The sequence below is a fragment of the Tinamus guttatus genome, unplaced genomic scaffold (assembly GCF_059628265.1).
Source record: "Tinamus guttatus ecotype Peru unplaced genomic scaffold, ASM5962826v1 Tinamus_guttatus_pri_ptg000472l, whole genome shotgun sequence".
Classification (NCBI taxonomy): domain Eukaryota; kingdom Metazoa; phylum Chordata; class Aves; order Tinamiformes; family Tinamidae; genus Tinamus; species Tinamus guttatus.
The window spans coordinates 5,929,121-5,952,949 of NW_028289006.1; the positions used below are offsets into that span (position 1 = coordinate 5,929,121).

The following is a 23,829-nucleotide window of genomic DNA, read 5'->3' on the forward strand; positions in this document are numbered from 1 at the left end:
TGGGCAAATTTTGCACTGGGCCAACATCCAAAGGTGATGTGCAGCGCAGATGGCATTGCTATTGGGGTTGTTTGGTGGGGCTGTGAGGATGGTGCTCCAGGATGGACTGCAGGCGCAGAGGAGGGAGCTGCCAATAACCGCTGGCAGCCAGCACTGGTGTCAGGCTTATGTGATGTATGAACTGCACAATGTCACTGCTGAATAAAAAATGCCCACAATTCTTTCTTGCTTCAAGGAGATGAGCACGGCAGATGTGGGGACAGGGACAAGAGTAGCCAGTATATCCTCGCCTCCTTTTTTCTCCATGCTAATCAACCATGCTAATGGTGCACTGCTTAAGCCTTCTGGCTTCTGAATTAAAAAGAAGGAAAAGCAAAAGAATACAGAAGATGCTTCTCTTGGGAGTAACTAATGAATCACCCCTTTTAGTGCATAGCATGCATGACTGCGTTGTTAAAACTAGTCTTAATCACTCATGGAGAAAAATGGTAGCTATCATTTCTCCCTTTTAGTGATATTGTTAATTGGAAGCCTCAGCAATTCTGACTCACAGCCTGTGTACAGTGGCAGGCCCAGAGTGGCCTCAATACTCAGAGGATCCCCCACATTTTTATTCCTTGTGTCTTCTTAGTACGTCTATAATTGAAAAAAAAATGCTTCTTGGTGTTTCACCTTTCTAGGGTTCATTAGCACTGTTATTATATCCAAGTTATTTGGTTGGATCAAGCTCCCAACTTGTTAATCGTTCCACAACCACATAGGAAGCTATGAGCCCTCCACAGAAGAGGGGTCAGGAGTGGATACGTATTTGTCATCAATTCTTTGTTATTGGCCCTGAATATCCCTATTGAGTCTGTGAGGAGACTGTCACCGTATACTCCTCCTGCTCTGACATACTGCTGTTCAGCAGGTCCCTCATCATCTCACCACTGTCTTCCTTAACTGCTAGAAGATGGAGGTGGCTTCTGCCTAGAGGAGACCCTTAGGAAGCAGAAGGAAGTGAAGGAAAAAAAGACAGCCAATGTGTCGACACCAATGAACAAACTATCTCTTGTGTACCCAAAAGTGCCTATATGTTGTAAGACCTCATGTTTGAATGTGTCTCGAACAAGGGTGATGTAAAACAACGCTGACATGCTGAGTGGCCAGGGTGGGGAGAGGAAAGTTGTTTGTCAGGAGATGCCTGAATACTAGAGGTCATATGTCCTACCCTATGCTGTCTGCTGAGATGAGCTTGGTGATGTGACATCTGAATGAGTTTTTGAATTCCATTCAAATAAGCTGATATTTCATAATGGAGTGCAAGGCATAATATCCTTAGTCCGTTGAAGTGACTAAGTGAGAGGAGAGATAAAGAAGGAGTCATGCTGGAGGGATATCTTGAACAAAACACAGCAGTCCCAGACACTAGCCTCGGTTGACTCCAGATCATCAGAGGTGTTTTAAGCTCTGTGTTACTGGCTTATGGATAGGGAGGAGAGTAGCTAACAGAGCTGCAAATCCCAGCTGTCTTCTTCACTGAGGGGTCAGCAAGAAATACCAAATAGTAACTGCACAAAGCTCTAGCTTTTTACCTAGTTTTCTCTTGATAGGAAATGATCTGGCCCCTTAACAAATAAAAAGGGATTGCTCTGTTATATGCATCTGTAAAAGTTTTGTGTCTGCAGAAGCAGTTGTAGTAGCCAACACTTGTTCTTTCTAAGTAGCGGAGAGGATATGAGAAAGCCAGCATCTTTAGTAACAAGGTGCTATTTTATATTTGCATTCCTGACTTCAACCTCAGTTTACAATCTATTTAAAGCACTTAAAATATATTTGAAGTTGGTAGTTGCTTCTCAAATCCGAGAGTACATTTTAATGTTTGCTTTTTGTTGCATTCATAAGAACAGTAATTAAACATAAACAGGTCCTTTATAAACACAAGACTCTTGAATCCCTTCAATGGATTGCTTGTGCAACTGATTGGCCACCACTTCACAAAAACCCTTTCTGTTTTAGGGCCCTTGCTTACAAACTCCCCACGAAACCAAGATGAGCCTCTGTCTACTATCCTGATATTTAGGATACAGGATCCTGACTCCTATCAGTGTCCAGACAGATTTAAACTTAAGATGCTATGTACCTCTCAGGCAGGCATGGGTTTCCTTGGAAGACCTCAGAGCTGGGCTCTTACACTGTGCACCCAGTGGGTCACCCTAGCTCCCACACTCAGCCAGGTCTGACTGGGACCTACTGCAGTTGCCTCATGTGCCCCTGTGCTAAGTACACACTATCCACCTCCCCAAATGAACAGAGCACCAATCTCTGTTCCTGCTTCGGTGACCCTGATTCTTGATGGGAAGCAAAAGTCAGGATGACCAGAAACGCCACGTCCAGCCATGAATCATTCTTAATGGTTCTCCTCTCTCCTTAGTGTAAATTGAATATCGATTTCAAGGCTTCCCTCAGGTCAGCAATAAACTCCTCTAGCTGCAAAAGACCCAAGAGCGCGCCCTTCAAAATCTGATACTTATGTTTCTTTGAAAGCAATTTCTCTGAATGCTTTCAAATGAAATGCTGAATGCCGCATGGTTTCCTTTTCTGCTGCGGGCCAGGCTATGAAACAAATGTTCTGTAAAGATTGGCCATTGACATTGTGTTGTTGAGTAGACGTGACACAATGTAGCAGTAGACGACCCTCACCTTCATCCAAAAGACAAATTGACTGTTTTAACCTTATATTTTTGCAATTACACTGTCGAAGTAGGTGATTACAGTATATAGACTTAAAAGCTCCCTTTTTATGCAAATCAGAATTGTCCAGGAAATTTCTAACTGCTTAAAATTTATACCAAAAAAAAAGGGCTTCATTAGTCTTTGTGTGAAATCTCTACACTTGATCAAGAACTTCTAATATAATAAAATCCACCAGCTTCCAGCTATACACCTGATTGTCCATTTCTTACTCATCCAAATCTCCTGGCAAGGTCATTGCGGTATTTTGGTGCACTAAAAGTGTATTCTAACCAAGTAGTTAAAACATCACAGAGACATTTTGCGGACTGGATGTTTTTAATTGGTTTGCTGTAATCTTTAATCTTGAAAAGATTTTTTTTTTTGGATGATGCATTTTCTTGCCTATGTGGTTTGTAAACTTTCTGAGCAATGGACTGCCTCATACTATAGACTTCTACAATACATATACACCAAGTTTTGTAAGAGCCATTTCGGTATCCTTTTACTGAAACATTATACCAAGCAGTGAATAGGGGGTGAACACTTACTTATTTTCTATGCATGTTCATGCATGGTTCAAATTCATTCCTTCTAATCGTTAATGCTGTTGTAAAGCAATAACTTTCTTCTGCCAGCTTTATAGTGAATGTGATGAGTATTTTTCCTTCAATCAACTTACAGACAACTGAAAGTAAATAACTGCTTACATATTCTTGCTAATTTGCGAGAAAGAGAAGTACAGTGGTACACCTACACCTCCACTTGATGCAGGTTAAATGGGTATTGTCACTTTTGCAAGTATTAGTGTGTCAGTACTATTACTCAATGCAAATATCAGGCATGAATGAAAGGGAAAGGCTCAGTAGCTGGAGGAATGATTCTTGTGAAATAGGTAGCATTAAATCATCCCACAGGAAGTGCATTTGTTATGTTTTCCCCCTTTATTGATTCACAGTGCCTATTTGCCATAGGCTTTGACATACACATTTTATTGTTCATTCAAATTAGAATTTTTCTGAGGTTCAATAAGTTTTAATGTTTTATGAAATTATAAATCTTACCTGCTTTGCACTTACCTGGCCAGGAAAGGAAGGTTACAGATGAAGGGTCCTATTCTTCCTTATTCTTATAGTGTGAGCATTTTTACTTTAAAAAAAAGTGCTAACAGAGAGAGTTTTTTAATCCTCCTTTGCTCAGCTCCCATGATTCTTTCTCATGTCTCAGTCGTTACTACAATTGCTACATAGACAGGTTTGGCTAGTACTGCAAGAAAAACAAGGATGGTCAGCAGAACATTTAACAGTGTAATAATGTACAGCTTCAAATTTCCATTTTGCAATTAAACTCCTGAATTTAGTAGATTTCTAACATTAAAATACAAATATGATGGACTTTGAGATGCTGCCATGAGGCAGCAGTGTGCCCTCGTGGCCAAGAAGGCCAATGGGATCCTGGGGTGCATTAAGAAGAGCATCTCTAGCAGGTCGAGGGAGGTGATCCTGCCCCTCTACTCAGCCCTGGTGAGGCCACATCTGGAGTATTGTGTCCAGTGCTGGGCTCCACAGTACAAGAGGGATGTGGAGCTGCTGGAGAGAGTCCAGCGCAGGGCCACAAGGATGATCAGGGGCCTGGAACATCTGCCCTACGAGGAGAGGCTGAGGGAGCTGGGCCTGTTCAGCCTGGAGAAGAGAAGGCTGAGAGGGGATCTGATCAGTGTCTGTAAGTACCTTAAGAGAGGCGTGAGGAGGATGGTGTTGGTCTGTTTTCAGTGGTGGCCACTGACAGAACTAGAGGTAATGGCCACAAACTGAAACACCAAAAGTTCCACAGGAGCTTAAGGAAAAAAATTTTAACAGTGAGGGTGACAGAGCACTGGAACAGGCTGCCCAGAGAGGTTGTGGAGTCTCCTTCTCTGGAGATCTTCAAACCCGCCTGGACGCAGTCCTGTGCCACGTGCTCTGGGTGACCCTGTGTGTGCAGGGGGGTTGGACTAGATGACCTCTAGAGGTCCCTTCCAACTTTAAGGATTCTATGATTCTATGTTAAATTTATAACACTATACACCAATAAACATGGTGCAATTATTATAAAGCTGCATAAGTATTTATTTACTGTTAAAAAATATAGTTAAAAATTGCCTTCTTTATTTAGCAACCTCTACTTTGTCCATTGAAAAATATTTAATTGAATTGCTGATGCAGCACATGGACATAGTGACTCTCAACAAAGCCAACATTTATTGTATCTGCTCACATACAAAGCCATGAACAAACAATGCATTAATATTCATCAAGAGTGAGGACACTGTTTGAATCAGCATAGTATGGATCTTTATATACTTAGAAATAGCTTGCTCTTGCATTTGCGTGTGTCTGAAAACAGCCACAGACCTTCAGTTTTTTTAACAATTATTCAGAAGGGTGATTTGTCAAAACTGTTGTAATTCTTCTGCCATAGATTATCACTAAATCTTCATATGTTGTATAGAAAATGTTAACTTATGTGTTGCCTGCAACTCAGAGTCCTTGTAAGAGTGATTTAAAACATTTGTAGTACTGACATTCCCTGTATTCTGCATAACCATGTTGTTTCTTTTGGAATTATAAGCAGTCTTTTTGAAATAGCCTCAAAAATGCCTAAAATGATAGAGACCAAGAGTCTTATAAGATCGGAAGCAAGAGAAGTTATATATTTAAGCAAATGTTGGAGTCAGCAGTCAAGAAACAGCCCAAAACACATATATTTTAAACTACTTGCATTTTATTTGGCAGTGGAATTCCCCAATACCTTTTATTTTTTCATTTACAGATTTTCTGTGCCATTCACTTGAAAGATCCTAGGAGATTGCCCTGCAAGAGCTAACATACCTTTAAAGTAATGGGATTAGAATGATGATGGTATCACCGCAGCTCTTCCGTGTGGAATTTGAAAGTGTTGACTTTGTGGCAGGCTTTTAGCTTTATGTAGAATAATTTCATAGCTTAAGCATCTAGCAAAGTGTCTTCTGCATGACTCAGCAGCAGATCTTCTCCATCTCAGATTTTGGGTTTATTAATATCACGCTTATTTTTTACATGAGCTCATACGTATTTATCATTAAAGCTCTGGTTCCAGTGCACGTCTCTTTCTAGCGATTCCAGTAAAGATACATGGCACAGTCCACCCAGCGATTCGTTCTTGGCCAAAACACATCATTTGCTGAAAAAACTTTTTATTGCAGATAGAGAGAATTCTATTATTTCTATCTTCACTGGGTACCTGGAGGAAGCTGTCCAAATCCTACAATGTTCAGACCCTGTAACACTAGAGAGAAGTCATGACCGGAGCTTTTGAAGCTGATATAAATGCTAGCCATGAAGTCTTTATTAGCCACGCATTTGTAAAGCATGAAGGCAGCAGCACTGACTTGAAAGGGTGTCCTGCAGAAGAGGGGCTGACCTCTACTCACGCACTGTTACAGATGTCATCATAGCCTCTGCCTGGTTTGAAAGCAGCTGAGAAAATACGTCCTCCTAATGCACATTCACCCTAACACATGCAGGCTGAAGTTCTGATTCTCTGGCTAACTCTTTCAGAATCACAACAGAAAAACTGAAGAGTTGTTATTTTCCTCCATACTGAGAGATGAGGAGAAACCCAGGAAAAGTGGATGAGTGGTCCAACATAAACCGTAACTGCCTTGTAGGTTTTGCCTAGCTCCTTAGAGAAGCAGAGGTGACCCTGTCTTGTGTCTTTTCAACTACTTCCCCTCCCCATCACACATCTTTTGAACTCACTGGCCAGTTTTAATCTATACTGAGGGCCGCATAAGTGTCTCTAAGGTCATTATACATCCGCGTGTTCCAGCAAACCTGATTATGGGCTAGAAAGACCCACATTTATGCTACTGGAAAGGTCAGCAGAGAGCTGGAGTACAGAAGATCCCGCACAGATCTGGACTGACCACAGCTGTATACTGTCTCCTGTGCAGTGGTGGCCCTAGGTGACCTTACGGACACGGAAGATGCAGTTGGTGGAAGGGAGAAGGCAGGGAAGTTGTGATATCTCTCTAACACTTCATCAGTTTCACTGCTCCAAATGAGTGTGGCAAACCACTCCATTAGGATGATCCATCATTTTAGAATCCAGACTCCAGACAGTAGGTTTTCTAAATCGTTGAGGACTGAGCTGGGGGTGATGGGCAAAAACTTTATATTGACTCCTTTTCTCCCATTTCATAAACATCCACAGTAATTGTTGTATAAAGACTATAAAGAATCTCCAAGAGCTAAAAATTCGCTGTGCTTCTCTCGCGTGAAGCATTTTGAGATCAAAGTCTTCTTTTGATCAATAATTTCTATATAATAAAATGTATTATTTCTTTTTTTTTTTAGATCTAAATTGTAAAATGTGTAAATTGTAAAGAATTCAGTTTTTTTCCAGTGCCTCAAACATGGATTTGTGGCAGGAATTTGCATGAAGAAGAAGAATGGGGAGGTTATAGCAAATTTTAATCTTTGAAACAGTTGGCTGGCAAGTTCTTAATACCCTTAATCTTTAATCTTATCTTATCATTACTCTGTCTATTCTATGGTTTGGGATGTGGATTTTTAGCATGATAGTACTTTCATCTGCTAGTTATTATCACTTTTAATTCACAAATCCTTTAAACAAATGACTTCCTCTGTTTAACTGAGATTCATGGAATTTAATTTACAAACAGCCTCAAAAAAAGACATGGGTAAATTTGAAAGCTGCTTGCTAAAACATGCAAGCAGCATATAGGAACACTCAGAAATACATTGATATACAAAGAAAAGGTTAGCAAAACCAAACCAAAACAAACAAAAAACAACAAAAAAACCCAATAAACAAACCCCCCCAAACACCCAGACAAATAGGGACTTTCTGACACCTTTTATAAATAGAAAACTGGAAAGCAGCTTCTTCTACACAATCATTAGGAGAGCAGCCCAGAAGCTTTACAAGTTTATCAGCCACAAGTGTGATCGAGCACGAGTGCTGTCATAGCACACGCTGTCCCTGTCACTTTGTGCTAAGTGATGGTGGTTCCGTGTGGCATTCTGTGAGAGCAGAGGGTTGCATGGGCACTGTAAGACATGGACGGGGAAGTACTGCTTTCTTGGCCTATATCCATAAATGTTTTTTTTAAAAAAGGAAGGAAGGAAAGAAGGGAGGGAGGGAGGGAAGGAAGGAAGGAAGGGAGGAAGGAAGGGAGGAAGGAAGGGAGGAAGGGAGGAAGGGAGGAAGGGAGGAAGGGAGGAAGGGAGGAAGGGAGGAAGGGAGGAAGGGAGGAAGGGAGGAAGGGAGGAAGGGAGGAAGGAAGGAAGGAAGGAAGGAAGGAAGGAAGGAAGGAAGGAAGGAAGGAAGGAAGGAAGGAAGGAAGGAAGGAAGGAAGGAAGGAAGGAAGGAAGGAAGGAAAGTCTGGGAGGTGTTGTATGACTTAGTGGTATTTGTTGGGCCATTCCGTCTATTAGTTGTACAGCCGAAAGAATGATTCCAGATGTCTACTGAGATAAAGGCATGCTAATCTCTGTAGCTAAGCACATGCAAGGGGCCAATGTAGTTCAGAGTTTGACTTCTGTTTAGATGAGAAGTACCCATTTCCAGGTGGAATGCCTGGGAAAACCTTTGCTGTGAACGCCCATGCCCCTAGACATAAAGCACATCCCAGCAGCTGTACAGGGACGGCGCTTTCCCAATTTGGGAGCAAACCCAACTACTGCCATGGGCTGCACCATATTTTAATGCTATTTCAGAGGGCCACCACAGAAGTGAAAATAATCTGGAGGATATGACCTAAAGAGCTACAACTGCTTGGCTGCAGCTATTTCTACATGGATGCTCTTAATCTGCCCCTTTCATGGAGAAAATGAATAGCTCAAAACGATCTGGGATTTGTAGCTGGAGTAATCTGAGTACAAACATGCAATGTTGCCGTGCCCTCACTAATAAGCAGAAAGTTTTTAAGCTGCTGAATCATTCTGGTCATGTGCTTGTGCTTCCCGCTAAATCGGTGGGCTTTGGCGCTCTCAGAAATGTCAACTCGAGGTGGAAAAACCTCTCCATGGTTAGAGCACAGCTGCCGTCCCACAACAGCACTTGTCATAGCTGGCACGCAGGGCCAGCGAGCGGGTTTATCATTTGCTTTTAAGGCCCTTTGCCTCACATTTGGCATGCAAAAGAAGGGCTGATGAAATCGTAGCTTTGGAAAAGGGGGTTGTTTTAGCCAACGCTCCCGCCCGGTGGGTTTTTCGGCGCATGGCGGCTCTTCCCTGCAGGGCTGTCCCCTCCCGGCTCGGTGTTGCTTGCAGCGAGCGCTGGGGGCACAGCGGGGCGCAACGGGGGCCTGGGCTCACCGAGCTCAGGCAGTCTGGCAATATGGAGAAATTTCTCTATGGAGAAACAGAAATTAGATATATTCCGGTATAATTATGGTGGAGAAAAAGCGCACAGGACTTTTTTTCTGATTTTTTTTTTCTGTTTCATGTGACGACTGTTTCCCAGCGGAGCCCCTCGGCTCCCCCGGGACGCGCCCGCAGCTCCGGCCGCTCCCGCTGCGGGCCCGGCCGCCCGCCCGCGCCGCCGCCTCCCGCCGGGGCGGAGCGGAGCGGAGCGGAGCGGAGCGCGGGGCGGCCCTGCCCGCGCCCGGCCCCGCCTGCGCCGCCGCCGCCGCCGCGAGGGGCCGCGGGGCCGCGCCGGGCTGCGGCGGGGCGGGCGGCGCCTTCCCCGCGCCACCATGTTGCGGAGGATCCTGCAGCGGGTAAGCGAGGCGCGGCGGGAGGCGCCGCTTCCTGCTGCCGCCCGGCGCAGGGCCCCGCGGCGGGCGGGAAGGAGCCGGCCGGGCCGCCCGGCGCGGCCCGCGGCGGGGCAGGGGGCAGGGAGCGCCCCGGCGGCAGCGGCGGCCCCGCCGGGGCTGGGGCGGCGCCGGCGGCTCCGGGCGCGGCGGCGCCGCGGGGCCGAGGCCTGCGGTAACGGCCCCGTGCGCGGCGCTGGGCCGCGCGGCGCCTCCCCGCGGGGCGGCTCGGCCGGGGCCGGAGAGAAACCAACACGCTGGAGTTTATCTGCTTATTTGTTTATTTTCATTCCATTCTATTTTTTTTTCCTTTAATTTTGTGATTTATTTTTTCCTCTTGCCCCTCTGTTCGGCCGGGTGACAGATGCGCCTGGGCGCGTGGCGAGGCAGAGCCCCGCGCTCGCTGCCGCTGCCGCCGCGCAGCCCGTCCCGCTCGCGTGTGGAGGGAACTGGCTTTTCCAGAAGCTCCGGCTCCGTGTGGAGAGGAGCTGGGTGTGCCACGGCCTGGCGAAGCCCTTCCCGGGCACCCGCCCGTGCCTCCATCCGAGCACGCGGGCGATGCCGGCCGCGGCCTCGTGCCCCGGCATCCCGCGGGCGCGCGCTCCGTTTGATGTGCGTTTCGAAACGCGCTGTCCACCCCGCGCTCCCGGCGCTGGCACGCGCTCCTTACCCGCCCGATATGGAAGACTTGTTGCAATAACCAGAGTTTATTGCATCGCTTCTCGTTTTTTTTGGGACAGGCAGCAAGCAACCAAGCGTGGACACCGATAGCTTTTTAAAATTGTGGTATCACTAAGTGCACCCCGTTTCCAGTTGCTTTTTGCTTTTGGGTCCTAAGCAGGTAAAGCGTGTCCTTGGTGTGTTCAGAAGTTGGTGTCTACAGGAGGGAAACTTCCTTCCTGAAATGGATGGGGAGGCAGGAACCCGCAGGGAAATTTTCTCCAGGCTGATCTAATTAAATATTGTCAACGCTTAACCGGGTGTTTGTTGCTACTGAGGAATTACAGGCCTTCAAGGAGAGCTTACATGAGGCAGGCAAGTGCTTACAGGCCGGCACCACAAGAAATTTGGCCCTAAATATAAATCGCCTAAACATTTTGTGTAAAAAAACCTAAAGTTTCCACATGCTAGAAATGTCAGGCTTATAACACTGAAAATTTTAAACAAATAATCGGTGGTTTTTGAAACTTAAAATCACAGTTACAGCTAATTGCTAGCAAAGAGGAAGCAGAATACTTAGTACATAGAGGGGAATGACAAGTATTAGGGAAGGGGCAGTACTCTTAAAGCTGTTGGGCGTCTCTCTCCTATTTGGTACAAATAACTATTTTTAAAAATCCTGATCCATGCAAGAGCTTCATGCCTCCTTAGTGGAAGTGGTGATTGTATGAACAAACTCATACGAGTCTTTACTCGCTGAAATCTGTGGTCGACAGACTATGGAAAAGATATACCATGTGCTTTGGGGCTAAAATTGACCTGCAGTTTCCCATCTAATTTGTAGGGATGCATGCACAGAGTGCAAGTGTTAAAACCTTTCATGTGTCTGAAGCTGTAATTTCAAAGCCTAGAAATCTCCTCTTGCTGTTTTTGTGTGTGTCATTAACACAGCTGGTACGTAACACGCGCGAAGAAATACTATGCTGTCACTGAGACATTCTTATGTATATATTTGGTTTATTTTCACTGTGAGCATTATTAGATTCTAAGTAATGTCTTCCCTTCTAGCCCAATGACGAGTCGTTGCTGATGCCATAACTTGGATCCCGAAAGTGTGTAGCAAAAGGGAAATCTTTATGACACTGCACTTCCTGTAACTCGCAGAGCAAGCCCTCAAGCCAGAAAGGAGCAATAGGAAAGCAATAAAGATACACTTTGTTACTTCGTTCACTTAGTCTTACCCTTTAAGTTTTCAAACATGAGATATATCTCTTCTCATGATACTCCTCCTACTCTCTAATGACCTTTTGATTTCATCCAGGGTGGCTTTTTGTTTCGAAGTGTCCTCCCCGTAGCTTTGTATGGCCTGTTGTCAAAACAGAAAGTGTCAGATACCAGTAGCTGCTGAACACTGCTCCCTTAGTGTCCCTGTGCTGCCTTCGGCTAGGGCCTTATCCTAGGCCCTTTCTCCGCGAGTTTTTGCTAAGCTTGCATCCATGTGTTTGCACCATAAAAATCTCTTGCTCATATCCTTACTACTTTTCAGTTTTATGGGTTGTTCTTTTTCTGCCCAAGGAAAAGGTGGTCTTTCCCAAAACAGATCTGTAACAGAATGTTGCAGAGATGCAGCTTTCCTATCCAAATATTTTGATTTTTGCCAGCGTTACATATATGATTCCTTAGTGTGCTGTCAGAGCTGTCCTTTGCTTATTGCATCAAACTTGCAATGCCCTCTGTGGCCTAAATTCCCCCTCTCAGCTGCTCATTTACTAGTGGGGCAGTGACTGTTGCCTCTGGTCTGTTAAAGCAGCTTCCTTTGGCCGTCTTTAAAATTTGCAGGATAGCAAAACTTGAGGAAAAAAAAAGTGTTTTTGTGTGTGAAGGAGGCACATTTTTTTCAGTCACTGGAAAACTTCCTCAGCTCTGGTATTTTGTAGCCATCACTACGAAACACATCTGCTGGGCCAGCATGACTGCTGTTTCAATGATTTTTTGTCTTCTTTGCATTTAACAGTCTCTCTATAACTTATAGCTGTTGTGTGTATTTACATGGTAAGATCCCTCTTACCATGTGATTTTTTAATGATACTTCGTATCATGCTCTTATGGTTTTAATGGTACTTCATATAGTTGGTTTCTGGATGAGAATTTTTCTTTTAATAGTTCTGTAGCTTAAATAGTAGTCTCTTCTCTTACTTCCAGCTCAGAAACTGAGATAAAAACATTTACTCATCAGGGCTGTATTACATCTCGTAACTTGCCTTTATATTTATTTTCGCCTTTGTAATTGCTGGGGTTGCTAGACAGTATGTTTATTTAGGTGGATGTTGAACACCAGGTCACTGTTTATGCTGTCCCTGTAGGGTCCGAGGAAGTAGACACGACTCTCCATGCCTACAGGATCTGCTTGTGTGGAGCTGACTGTGTAAAAGAAAGATTTTGTTCCCTTGAAGTCAGGGGAGGAGTCATCATATTAAGGAGTCATCAGAAAGCCATCACACTTCTAAAGAAATAAACAATACTTATGTTCTGTACCATACTACACTGTTTCTAGCATCCATGTTGATTACTCTAAGTGACAATGTTGTCTGATATAGTTAATTAAAATGCTTTGAGAGCGCAGAATATTATACAGAAGCCTTGAAAATACTTTGTGTATGAAACATTGGCTTGAAGCATGAAATATCTTTTATCTAAACTGAAAACTAGTTCCTTCCTCCTCAGCTTCTGAAACTTTCTGAGAAAAGTTGTTTTGAATATATCTGGACTCTGAAGGGTCCATAGGAGTCTCTAAAAGATGCCCAAGAGCAGAAGAAAGTTGATTGACAGCAAGGGATTTGGCTTTTTTGGTTTTTTGTTCTTGCGTCTTTTTTGTTGCCTAGGAACTTCATTTGCACAATAGTACCTTTATGTAGGATTGCAGTCTCTGCTTGGAAAACTCCAAGTCTGTATTTGTAACACATATTCCCAAGGCTTACTTGTTTTTTAAAGTTTTAGTATATTCTCATTTTAAATCAGCTGAAAATTGTATTATAAATGACATAGAGGAGCTATAGATAGATAAATGACTATGCAAAACTGGCACAGTAGAGTCCATATTTATACTCCCTCCTTTCACTGTATTAGCTCAACTCATTCATTATATAATTTTCTATTCCTTTTCATAAAGCAGCTGCAGTCGTTGTCTTCCTTTTTGTTGTTAATTATGTTTCTTTTATTATTTTAACGTACAGTTTTGACAGCACGCAAAGAACAATGCTGTGAAATTTAGCACATTATTTCTACAACTGTAGTGCTAATAGAAATGTATGCTTTTCACCAAAGTAAACACATTTAAGTCAGACACCTAGGAAACCAATATACTGGGCAAGATACTAATTCTGCATAATCAGTCTTCCAATACCAGGTATGCTTCAAATGTTAATTATGTAAGAGTACATTTATAGAAGCCTGTGTGAAAAGTCACTTTTCATATGTGATTCATAGGTCTCCTTCCCAGTATAGTCCATTTATTCAGCAGAGAATAACTAAGGCAATTGAAAATGAAAAGCACCATTCTTAGTCTTTCCTTAATTCACACAGTCTGGGCCTTATTCATGGTTGTTCAATGTTTTATGATTATGATTTTTATAGAACATGGTGTAACAGTGGTCTAGGAACCTAGCTTTAAAAAAAAAAAAAGATCTCCAGCCTCCAGTTTGACTGGTGAAGGATATGAATGTTACAGTACAGCTTTAAAAGATAAGTAAAATTCATTCGTGGTTTCAGTCTCCATAACACACTTCTGAATATGTATTAATTCTTTCTTGATAGTTTGTACCATTTGGATATGGATTTTATGGTACTTTTCTCCTGATCTTGAAAGGTACCTAATGGCCTCTATCCTTCCACCCCTCTGTTGGGTAACATGCCAGGGGAAGAAAGTGTCACCTCCTTATAGTAAGTTTTCTATACCTAGCCTGGCACTGCGCACTCTGTTTTAAAATGAGCACATTGTTTTTGAAAAGCTAAAAGATTTTTTGGCCAGATTTGCCAAAATATATTTATTTAATAATTCCTATCTTGTATTTGCATATTACGCATCCTAAGACATGCCATGCAGTGTATTTTAGCGTGATTACACTGTGTCTGAAATGTTTCATAAAGAGACTTCTTTAATTAACCGCAGTGTAATAACACTGCACATTAATACAGCACCTTTCATCCTGAAGGTTGTAATAACCTACAAACTGTAGTGCTAAAACTAGCACAACTTAATATGCAATTTTCAGGGTGAACTGCGGTCAGCTCTGGGGTGAGATGTGATAGATGGTTACCAACGCACAGTAGTTAGCGTGATGAGAAGTTAGGGTAGAAAGTGAAGAAAATGCTATTGCCCTTTGTTAATTGTCATGGAAGATTCTTGGTTTTGGGATGAAAGTGTGCACTATGCTGAAAACCTGCTCTTGGGTTATTGTTAAAGTAGAGTTATATGAACTAAAGCTGAAGTAGAGCTCCATTATTGCTGTCCAAACAGCCTGCTGGACTATCTCTTTTTGTTGTTAACTGGGCTTCTACCTTCTGCTCTAGCATCTTTCTAAGGCTATAGATGTGAAAGAGCACTCTTCAATTTTTGGAACTGAAGGAGCGAACTAAAGGCTTTCCTTCATTCTTCCTTCATTTAAGGGGTTAAAGACATGCATATCCATTAATCCTGACACATTCTGCAGTTCAGGAAAATTCCATTTGTACTTGCGGCCTGTAGACACTGGGGCAGGTAGGGACCCGGCTTCTGAGTTTTTCCTGAACATAACTGTCTCCATAGCTAAATGCCAATCTAAAACCTTCTCAGTGTGCTTAGACTTCAGGAACCTTTTTTGAAATTCTTTTTTCCAGTAAGAAATTGATTCTTATATCTTACAAGTTTTGATACCTGACTTATAGCTGTTCCGATGTGTAGCCATATGTATGTACCTCTTCTTTGGATGCTTTGTTCTTGCACAAAATGAAATCACTGCTTTCTGGGTAGTTTGACCGTAATTTATGGATTGCATGAGAAGGTGCTTCTGAACTACATAAGCTGAAGAAAGCTATTTGTAATGTTAGGTGGAGCGTTCTAACTTCTTTGTGCTTCTGTTTCATGGTGAAGCATGGCTGCACCCCACAGATTTGGATATTATTCCTCCTACAGGCTTTTCCGGCAATCCACGTCTTCATTAATGAAGTTACCAAGCTTGTATTTCAGAGCTCTTACATCTTGTGTTTCTGCAGCTGAGCGTGCAGACACTGCAGAATCATTCAGGCTGGTCCAAACTTCTGCTCAAAGTGGGTTGAGCTCTGAAGTTGCAACAGGTTGCTCAGGACTTCATCCAGTTGGTTCTTGAAACCTTCAAGGATAGAGACGGCAGAGTCTCTCCGGGTGACCTTCACAACAGGGGAAAAAGCTTTTCTGACATCAAATAGAAATCCCTCTTGTTTCAGTTTATGTCTGCTGTCGCTTGTGCCCCCGCACACTGGTGTGAAGATCCCACTCCCTTTCAATACCCTCCTTGTAGGCCCGGAGGGGTGGCTGTTAGGTCCTTCCAAAGCAATCTCCTCTCCAGGGTGAACCAGCCCTGGTCCCTCAGCCTCTCAGGGTTCACAGGACAGGCTGCTCAGTCGCTGACCATGGTGGTGTCTCTTTGCTGATCTTGCTCTGATCATGCTCTCATGTCTTTCCTGTGCTGGAGCACGAGGTGAGGGAGGGCAGGCAAAACTGGCCACAGTATCCAGATGTGGTCTCAGGAGTGTGGGGTGGGCAGGTAAAATCCCTTCCCGTGATCCCCTCCCTCTGGTGCTGTTAGCATGGCCCAAGTTCCTGTTGGTTTTCCTTGCTGATGGGGCAAGCTGCTGCCTCATGCTCCCCTTGGTATCCAACATGCCCCCTTGGTCCTTCTCAGCACAGCTCCTCCACAGCCAGTCAGTCCCTGGCCTGTCCAGGTGCAAGGGAGCATAGCTTTGCATTTGTCCTAGTTGAATTTCATAAATTTTCAGCTAGTCCATTTCTGCATCCAGTCAAGGCCCCTCTGCCTGGCAGCCCTGCCCTGTTACGTGTCAACTGCTTTCACTAATTTGGCATCATTTGTAAACTTCAGGAGCAAGCAATTTGTCTTCTCCTCAATGACACTGATAAAGATACTAAACAGAAAAGTCTCAGGATAGATGCTGTGGTGCCTCTCATGCCACTGGTATCCAGGAAGAGTAAAACCCATTAGCCACTAAGTCCAACTATCCAAACAGTTCTTTTATCCATCTAATTATTCACACTTAAACCCTATAACAATAACAGCCAACCTAAAACCTTGCTGAATTCAAGTGGAGTGACACCCACTGCTCTCTCTCATCCACAAATACAGTCATTTTGTCAAAGGAGGCAGTCAAGACGGGTCAGGTGTGATCTGCTGTTGTTAAATCCATGCTGTCACCGCTGGTAAATCACAGAATCACAGAATGGTTGAGGTTGGAACCATGACCTCTAGAGATCATCTAGTCCAACCCCCCTGCTCAAGCAGGGGTACCTAGAGCAGGAGTACCTAGGGGCACAGGGAAATCCATGCTGTCACCTCCTCCGTCATGTACCCAAAAACATAATTTGAAAGGACTCACTTCATGATTTCTCCAGGGACTACAGAGAGGCTGCACAGTTTTTGGCCTTTCTGAAGGGGTATGATCTGTATAACATTTGCCTTCCTTCAGTTATGGGGGACCACCCAGATCTCCGCAGCTTTGCCAGGCTAGTAGAGAGCAGCCGTGTGGTGACATCAACCATCTCTGTCTGGGCAGCCTCTAGTCCAGAGAGCCAACACGTAGATGTCTGGAGCAGGCAGTGAGTGATAGCTTGACCAAGAAAGCAGCAAGAAGTACTAATGCCTTCACACTTGGCATGCTTGGCTTGCACGTCGTGTTTTTGACCTGTACCTTTTTAGCCTCTTACCGTGTTAACTTGGAGAGCTTGCATCATCTTGCCTATTGCTTCTGTAATGTTGTCTAGAGGGAAGCTATATTGTGTTCATACTTTCTCTAGAAAAAGACGGAACATAAACAACTAAAATAAAAAAATACAGCAAAAGGAAAACCTCCACATGCTGATCACTCGAGTGAAGACCCCAAGGAAGGCTTGGTCTAAGAAAAGACTTTTCCCCTATCATACTTGCTGTTGCCAACTCTTGGCAGCTTGCTTCTCTCACCCTTACCTATCACCCTTCGAAGCATTTTTAAAATCAAACTGTTTCTCATGGGAGTTCAGGCCCTATTTTTTAAACTTGACCTCTTTATGACAAATTTATTTGTTTTGATCAATAATAAAAGGCTGTAAACTTCATGGAACTTGAAAATAGACAGATCTTTACAAAACACATCAGGAAAATATATGTTCTTTTGAAAATATGGAAAAGCTTGCATTTGCGTTTAAAAATATTACTCATGAAAGAAAATTCTAAAACAAGATTTTGAAGATACCAGTATTTAGAAACTAAACTATTTATTCTGTTTCTCTGTTGATTTAAATCTCTAGATTTAAAATTCTATATCTTTTAATCCTCCATATTAAATCCTTCATAATATATTCATAAAATATTTCAGATAGGCTAACTAATGCAGTAACATTACTTAATCCCACTTTTAATTGTCGGTATGGATTTGGATAATGAACTTTTTATTTTCATAAACTAGGAGGGTGTACCAGTATTTGATGTAATTACCTTACTAATGTTTACCTTAGGAATGCTAAGTTTTTTGACAACAGCCAAAAAGTGGAGTTCTGGAGATGAATAAGAGGAGGAAAAATTAACTTCTTGATTAAAGGTTAAATAAAAAAAAATACCAACTGGGATCCATCCATCCATGGATCCATTTTGAATTAAGTAGTATTTCAACTTTATTTGCTTATTTTCTCTAAATACATAATTTCCAGCCAATGCTATTGTTTTTGTTTCCAACATATTCATAGGAATTTACTTTTATAGGTTGTCTTACTGATTAATGTTAATTACAGTCTTCATATTTCAGTTTTCAAATTGCAGCTCTAATGTACCTGCTTAGTTGCTTGTTGTAAATATTTATTTTTTTTTAAATACGGGCAACGTATCAAGAAAATAATATGATGATATCAGTTTACTGCCTCAGAAAGTGTTTAGATTGTAATTTCTGGTGTTTTCTATTGGATAGAGAGACCCAATTTAACATCAGAGTGAGTGATAGAAGGACAGAGTTTAATTCTTAATTCTTCATTTTGCGTTAAGTGTTCGTAAGAGGAAGTGAGCTAAAGTCCTGGCCTTTGCTTCTGGCGTCTGCTTATTGTTGGATATATTGATTCTTGGATACAAGCCTTAGTTGAACTGTTGTAGTGACAATTGCAAAATTGTGTGGCAGCTTTTCTGACTGCAGTGACTTCCATATTTTAGCAAATATGAGAGAGATGTTTGCACAGGATAGATGCTGTGCTTTGTTAAATGCAGTCTGCATGCATTCATTTCACTCCTCTGTCTTCCAGACTCCGGGCAGAGTCGGGTCTCAGAGCTCTGACTCAGATTCATCCGCTGCACCAGGAAATGCCGTGGACGTGAACAACGAAGGCTCCTCCGAGGTACTGTACACCAGCATGTGGAGCCATAGCCTTAAACTTTGGGAGCTATTTCCTCTTCTGTGAAACTATCTGCAATTTCTTTTGATACCCTATATAAAAATAATTGTAGGAAGCACATACTCAGAAGTGCTATCTTCCAAGAATTTGCGACAAAACCTTAATGTTCCTCCTTACTAAATCTGATATGAGAGTTTCAGCAAACAAAGCACAGTATCTTCCACTTGTAGTCCTTCTGTTAAGCCATAATGTACGATGGAAACCTTCTTCTCCACCCAAGTATGAAATGTGCTCATGTGCTGTTTTTTTTTTCTTTGTGTCTGTGTCTAACTTTTTAATCATATCTGGTTTTTATCTGCTGTGAACTTAACCAACAGCATAAGTTGTTTTTCTCCTCTTGCATAAATTCCGTATTACAATGTCTTTGGATTTACAGTGTGTCAAATATTAACTTTGTAAAATGCAGCTTGACTTCACTGGCCATTTAAGCTGTCTGGTGCTAATGTAGCCTGATTACCTGGATTACAAATGTTTCCAGTTTAACATACAAATGCAGTGCAATGTTAATTACTCCTATTACAGCATTAAAGGGAACAAAGTGCCCTTTCTTACCTTGGATGAAGTATATGATGGTTCACATACTCATACATCTGTTACACATCATAAGAGAACTTCTCACTGTGTTGTTTAAAGTCATAATTGCCTTTCATCTGCACATCTGTGCTAATTTCTCAGCTAGTGAAGCCTTAATACAGTCAGTATAATCAAACGTTCCCTTAATTTCTAGCTGCATGTCACACGTCATGTGTTTGTAAGGCAAAATCTGTTTTGTATGCATATTTACACTGTCCTTGCAGCAAACAAATATCCTTAAATTGCAGAATAAAATCTCAGTACTTCTGTAGTTAATTAGTGCAAAAGAATATGCAATGAGAGATAATTGCTTCCTTCCAAAGTTTGCCTAAAAGTACATGATCCTGTTAACTTGGCAATAATATCACTGATTGTACAGCTGATCTCACAAGGTACAGCAATACTAATGTAGTATTTGTTTCCTGACATAAAAAGAAGTTGTAAAACACAGATCTGCCTGCCTGCACTGTTGTACTGTGATTTTTTCTTACCGCTGAGTTGGTACTCACACCAAAGGCTAGTGTGTCACTTTTTGTACATGCTAAAAAATATCTTCTAGTTGTCAGTAATTCCACTAGCTGCCTCACTGGTTGCAAGAAAAATACTTCCTTTAGAATATAACTTTCAAAATCTGTTTGAAAATTAGTTCTGAAGCTGATGATGATTTCTTACTCTCTGGAGGTTCATACATTACAGCATGTATCTTGAGCCTTTAAACTGGCCTTCCTTTTCCTCTGCAGCTGGCCGAAGATGTTCTCTTTCCGAGAACTGTCTCTCCCAAAGCACAGTATCCAGCCTTTGCAGAGGGTTTGCTTTCTTTATATGGTTATGGTCCCACCTGCTTCTCCAGTGTTACATAAAACCAGAAGTCCAACTGACTTGCTTTAATTCCAGGCCAGTTTGCAACTAGATTTTCAAGTTTGTATTTGAAATTTGGAATTTGCTGTTTCAAGATTCAAATGGAGAAAAGTTATTAGATCTCCACAGATTCTCTTGTCTTCTACCTCCTTCAGGCCTGATTGAAATCATTCCTGATATTTGAGATTTGTAGTGTAAAATAAAAGGAGGGGGAAAGGTGATTCAGTTAAAACTTCAAGTTCTTCCTTGTTTAAGGAGAGAGGGAAATGCTATTATTTAAGTCCCTTCTGTGGCAGTCAGTGTTGCATGTCACACCTGAACCTGGAATCAAGTCTAGGTGCCTGTTTTATTCATGCACAATCTGACTGAGAAGAAAAAGTCTGAGACTGTTTTGCCTTTGCAGTCCCAATGCAACTCCAGCTGCAGCACTGAGCTGCTGAATGATCCATTTGTGCAGTGAATCCACTAACATTTCTGCTCTGCCTGCCTCTGCAGTGGTCTGCAGGCAGAGAGCTCCCAGAGCCCCCTAGGCTCTGCCCTGCTTTTTCCATGTGTTTGGGCATGTAGGATGTATCTTCAAAATATGAAGCTGCAAGTCTTCGGGAACTGGTTGAACTTTTTTATTTGGTAAATCTCAGGTGAGCGTGCTGAGGGTTTATTTATTTATTTTCTTTTTGAAATTCTACAAAGAAAGATGCATCTTTTGCCTTAAATGAGAATGCCAGGCATACAGCTGCACGAGTGCCTGAGCCATGCCTTCTACCATCAGTTTGCTCTCTTACGAAAATTAAAATATCCTTGCTCTCCTGTGAAAGCTGACTTATGAATCTGTGTATTAATGTAGAGAGGTATTTCTGCAATGTCACCACACCATCTTTGTCTTTGAAACATCTCAAAGCCTTTATGAGAAACCGCAGGATGGGTCTGATATGATGCCTTATGATGGTCCCTTCATGGTTGATTGTGTAGCATGTTCCTTTGTCGCATGGAGGGGCTGTGGAAAACAAGTAGTAGAATGCAGCATAGGTTTATTTGTTTTGAAAATAAATAGATTTTTGCAAATGAGAGGAGCTGCAAACATTGCTTTGAGTGATTGTAGAGAAGTTTCAGCATAAAAATTTGAACATCATATGTTTCCGAGCCTGTTGTTTTCTTTTTTTTTCTTCTTTGCCTTTGTCAGTTTCTTAAAAATGAATATACATTTCACAGGGCTTCATCTGTCCACTATGTATGAAAGTGTGTGTAACTCCTACTGATCTGTGTGAACATTACCAGAATGAGCACTCTGGGACAGAAAGGAGAAGACAGGAGCTTCGTGACCTTCCAACCGTTGCTGTGGGTCTTGTTTATATTGTTTCGATAGCTTTGGTAATGGGCTGCTTTAAATGGACGTAGATCTTTTCTTATGGCTTGGGTGTCACTTTTCTTATTTGTATTTCTTGTGATTTCTTGCTGGAACATAATCGATCTTTTATGCATGCGTGGAAAGTTTTCATTCAGTAAAAGGGCTCTTCCATGACTTGCTCTCTGGTTTGCAGTTCTCACCTAAAATACGTGCCGCGTTGGCTGGCTTTTTTTCACTGATACAATCTTTTTGTACGGCTTCTGCTCGATTTTCCTGTAAATGAGATAGTCACAGTATTGAATAGTCTCTACATTAATAGACTCAAGGTCAGTGTCGTGATAAATATGATATCAGCTCTGGTACAACCTTTGTGAAATTAAATGTTTTGAGCTTTTGTTAGCTATTTACCTTTAAAGCAGATGTATAATGAGAGATAGATACGCTGGGTGCGAGATAAAAACCAAAGATGGGATATTCAAAAGTAGTTCAGAAGCTTCTTGTTTTGAACGTTTTTAAAAGAGCCTTCAGGACTGTAGCAAAAGTGTAAGACACTGTTGTTAAGCCACAGCTCAAAATCTTATTGGAATTGATTTATGTACCCCAACAAAATGCAAATGCTGTTTCAGGAAGATGTTGTGAAAAACAGTGTTTCTAACTTCTTCCAAAGGTGCAGTGTAAAAAACGAAAAAAAGAGCCTTCAGCTGGCCAGGGCTATCTGATTTGTTCCTCTGTGAATCTTCTGAGAGTGAATTTTTGACTCTTGGGGGTAGGCAGCTTCCAATGCGCTAGCTGGGCTTGATGGAAAGGAGGTAGTTTTTATTTCTGGAATCAAAATGTTTATTCTTAGCTGTATGAACTATATGATTTTATTGTGCATATTGCTATACGTATTTGCTAAGTAGTAATTTCTCTCCTACTTGGAAGTCGATGTGTAGTTGCACTTTATAATTATTTTCAAAGGAAAACTTAAAAGTGCGTGGGCCATTGTACCCAAAGATGAGGAAAGTTGTCAGTAGTAGAGTGATTATCCTTAGGTTACTTGAGATCTCTTCTCGAGGATGAAGTGAGAGCTGCTAAAAGGAGCAGTCAATACTTCTGTACGATCTGGGTGAGACCGGCAGTTGCTGCTGTGCAGCTGCACCAGGGAACTGCCTTGATCAATAGGACTGGCCAGTGCCTTTCTTAAGTGAACTGTGACCTACCAGTGACAGATTGCTGTCATGTGGAGGTATTGTGCATACTGGGATGTCAGATGGTTCGGTTACCTGAAGAAATTATTCTTATTTAAATTGGATTCCGCTTAGTAAACCTCATGGAGTTGACTGAGGGTTCTTGCCTACTTTGTGGTTTCGTTGTTGTTTTACCACAAGCAGTTACTCCTGCCAGTAATTATGATTTTTTAACTTAACAAAGTGTGAGCATTGAATATGGCATGTGAAGTTCAAGTTATTTCTAACTCAAGCTCTATTACTAGTTGTGGGTTTTGGTACAGTGATGCAGAGAAGAACTGGAAGAGGTAAGATGCAAAGAAAACTAATATATGATTTTTTTTCAGTTTGATCTTTCATTATATCAGCATACATAGAAGGATTGAAACAGTGGGATATCTATTAATAATTGCTATCTGTACTAATATGGAAAATCTTAAAATGTTTGATCACTGAGAAATTGGTTTGCCCTTGTTAATGGAAAAGGAGGATCGCATTTGTAATGAGCACGTCTTGCTTTTGAAAGAGCGATGCAGTGAGGTTGTCGCTTTCCCTTCCATCCTGGCAGTTTGTGAGACAACATGGTAAGAAAAAAAATGATGTGATTAGTGTTGTTTTCTCTAGCAGACATATGCAGCATTGCTGAGTTTGGCTTTCTGATACTTGTTACTACTGTGAAAACTTAAATACATTTTGTTGAAAAAAGGTAGGACTCAATTTTTGCCAGCACGTTCTCCTCAGCAATAGAGTAGGATCCAGAATATTAAATGTTGTAAAGTCAATGTTTGGTTCAAAACTACCTTATGTGTGGCCTGAAAAATTGTTAATCGTTTAACCAAAGCATTAGTACCACCCTTTTAAGTTTGCCTATTTCTTTCTTCACTGAACCACTTTCCATTGGTAAAACCTTGTCTGCTGATCAGAATTTGATTTGCCACTGTGTGTTCTTGTTGCTCTTTTCTGCATTCCTTGCTCTGGGCAATGAGAGCTGGTGCTCAGAAATTACTGCCTTTTA

At 42.0% G+C, this 23,829-nt stretch overlaps 1 protein-coding gene across 2 annotated transcripts in view; it reads left to right on the top strand.

Annotated features, from left to right (window-relative positions):
- Positions 1–9,453: 9,453 nt before the first annotated feature.
- Positions 9,454–23,829, top strand: part of EEA1 (early endosome antigen 1) — a 63,893-nt gene continuing 49,517 nt past the window's right edge. Inside the window, exons 1-3 of one of the 2 annotated variants that reach the window (XM_088532901.1) lie at positions 9,454–9,478; positions 18,681–18,773; positions 21,471–21,596. In XM_088532901.1, the coding sequence (XP_088389027.1) occupies positions 9,455–9,478; positions 18,681–18,773; positions 21,471–21,596 (243 nt within the window). In that variant the 5' untranslated portion in view covers position 9,454. The remainder of the gene's footprint in view (positions 9,479–18,680; positions 18,774–21,470; positions 21,597–23,829) is intronic. The other variant, XM_088532898.1, reaches the window with a different exon arrangement.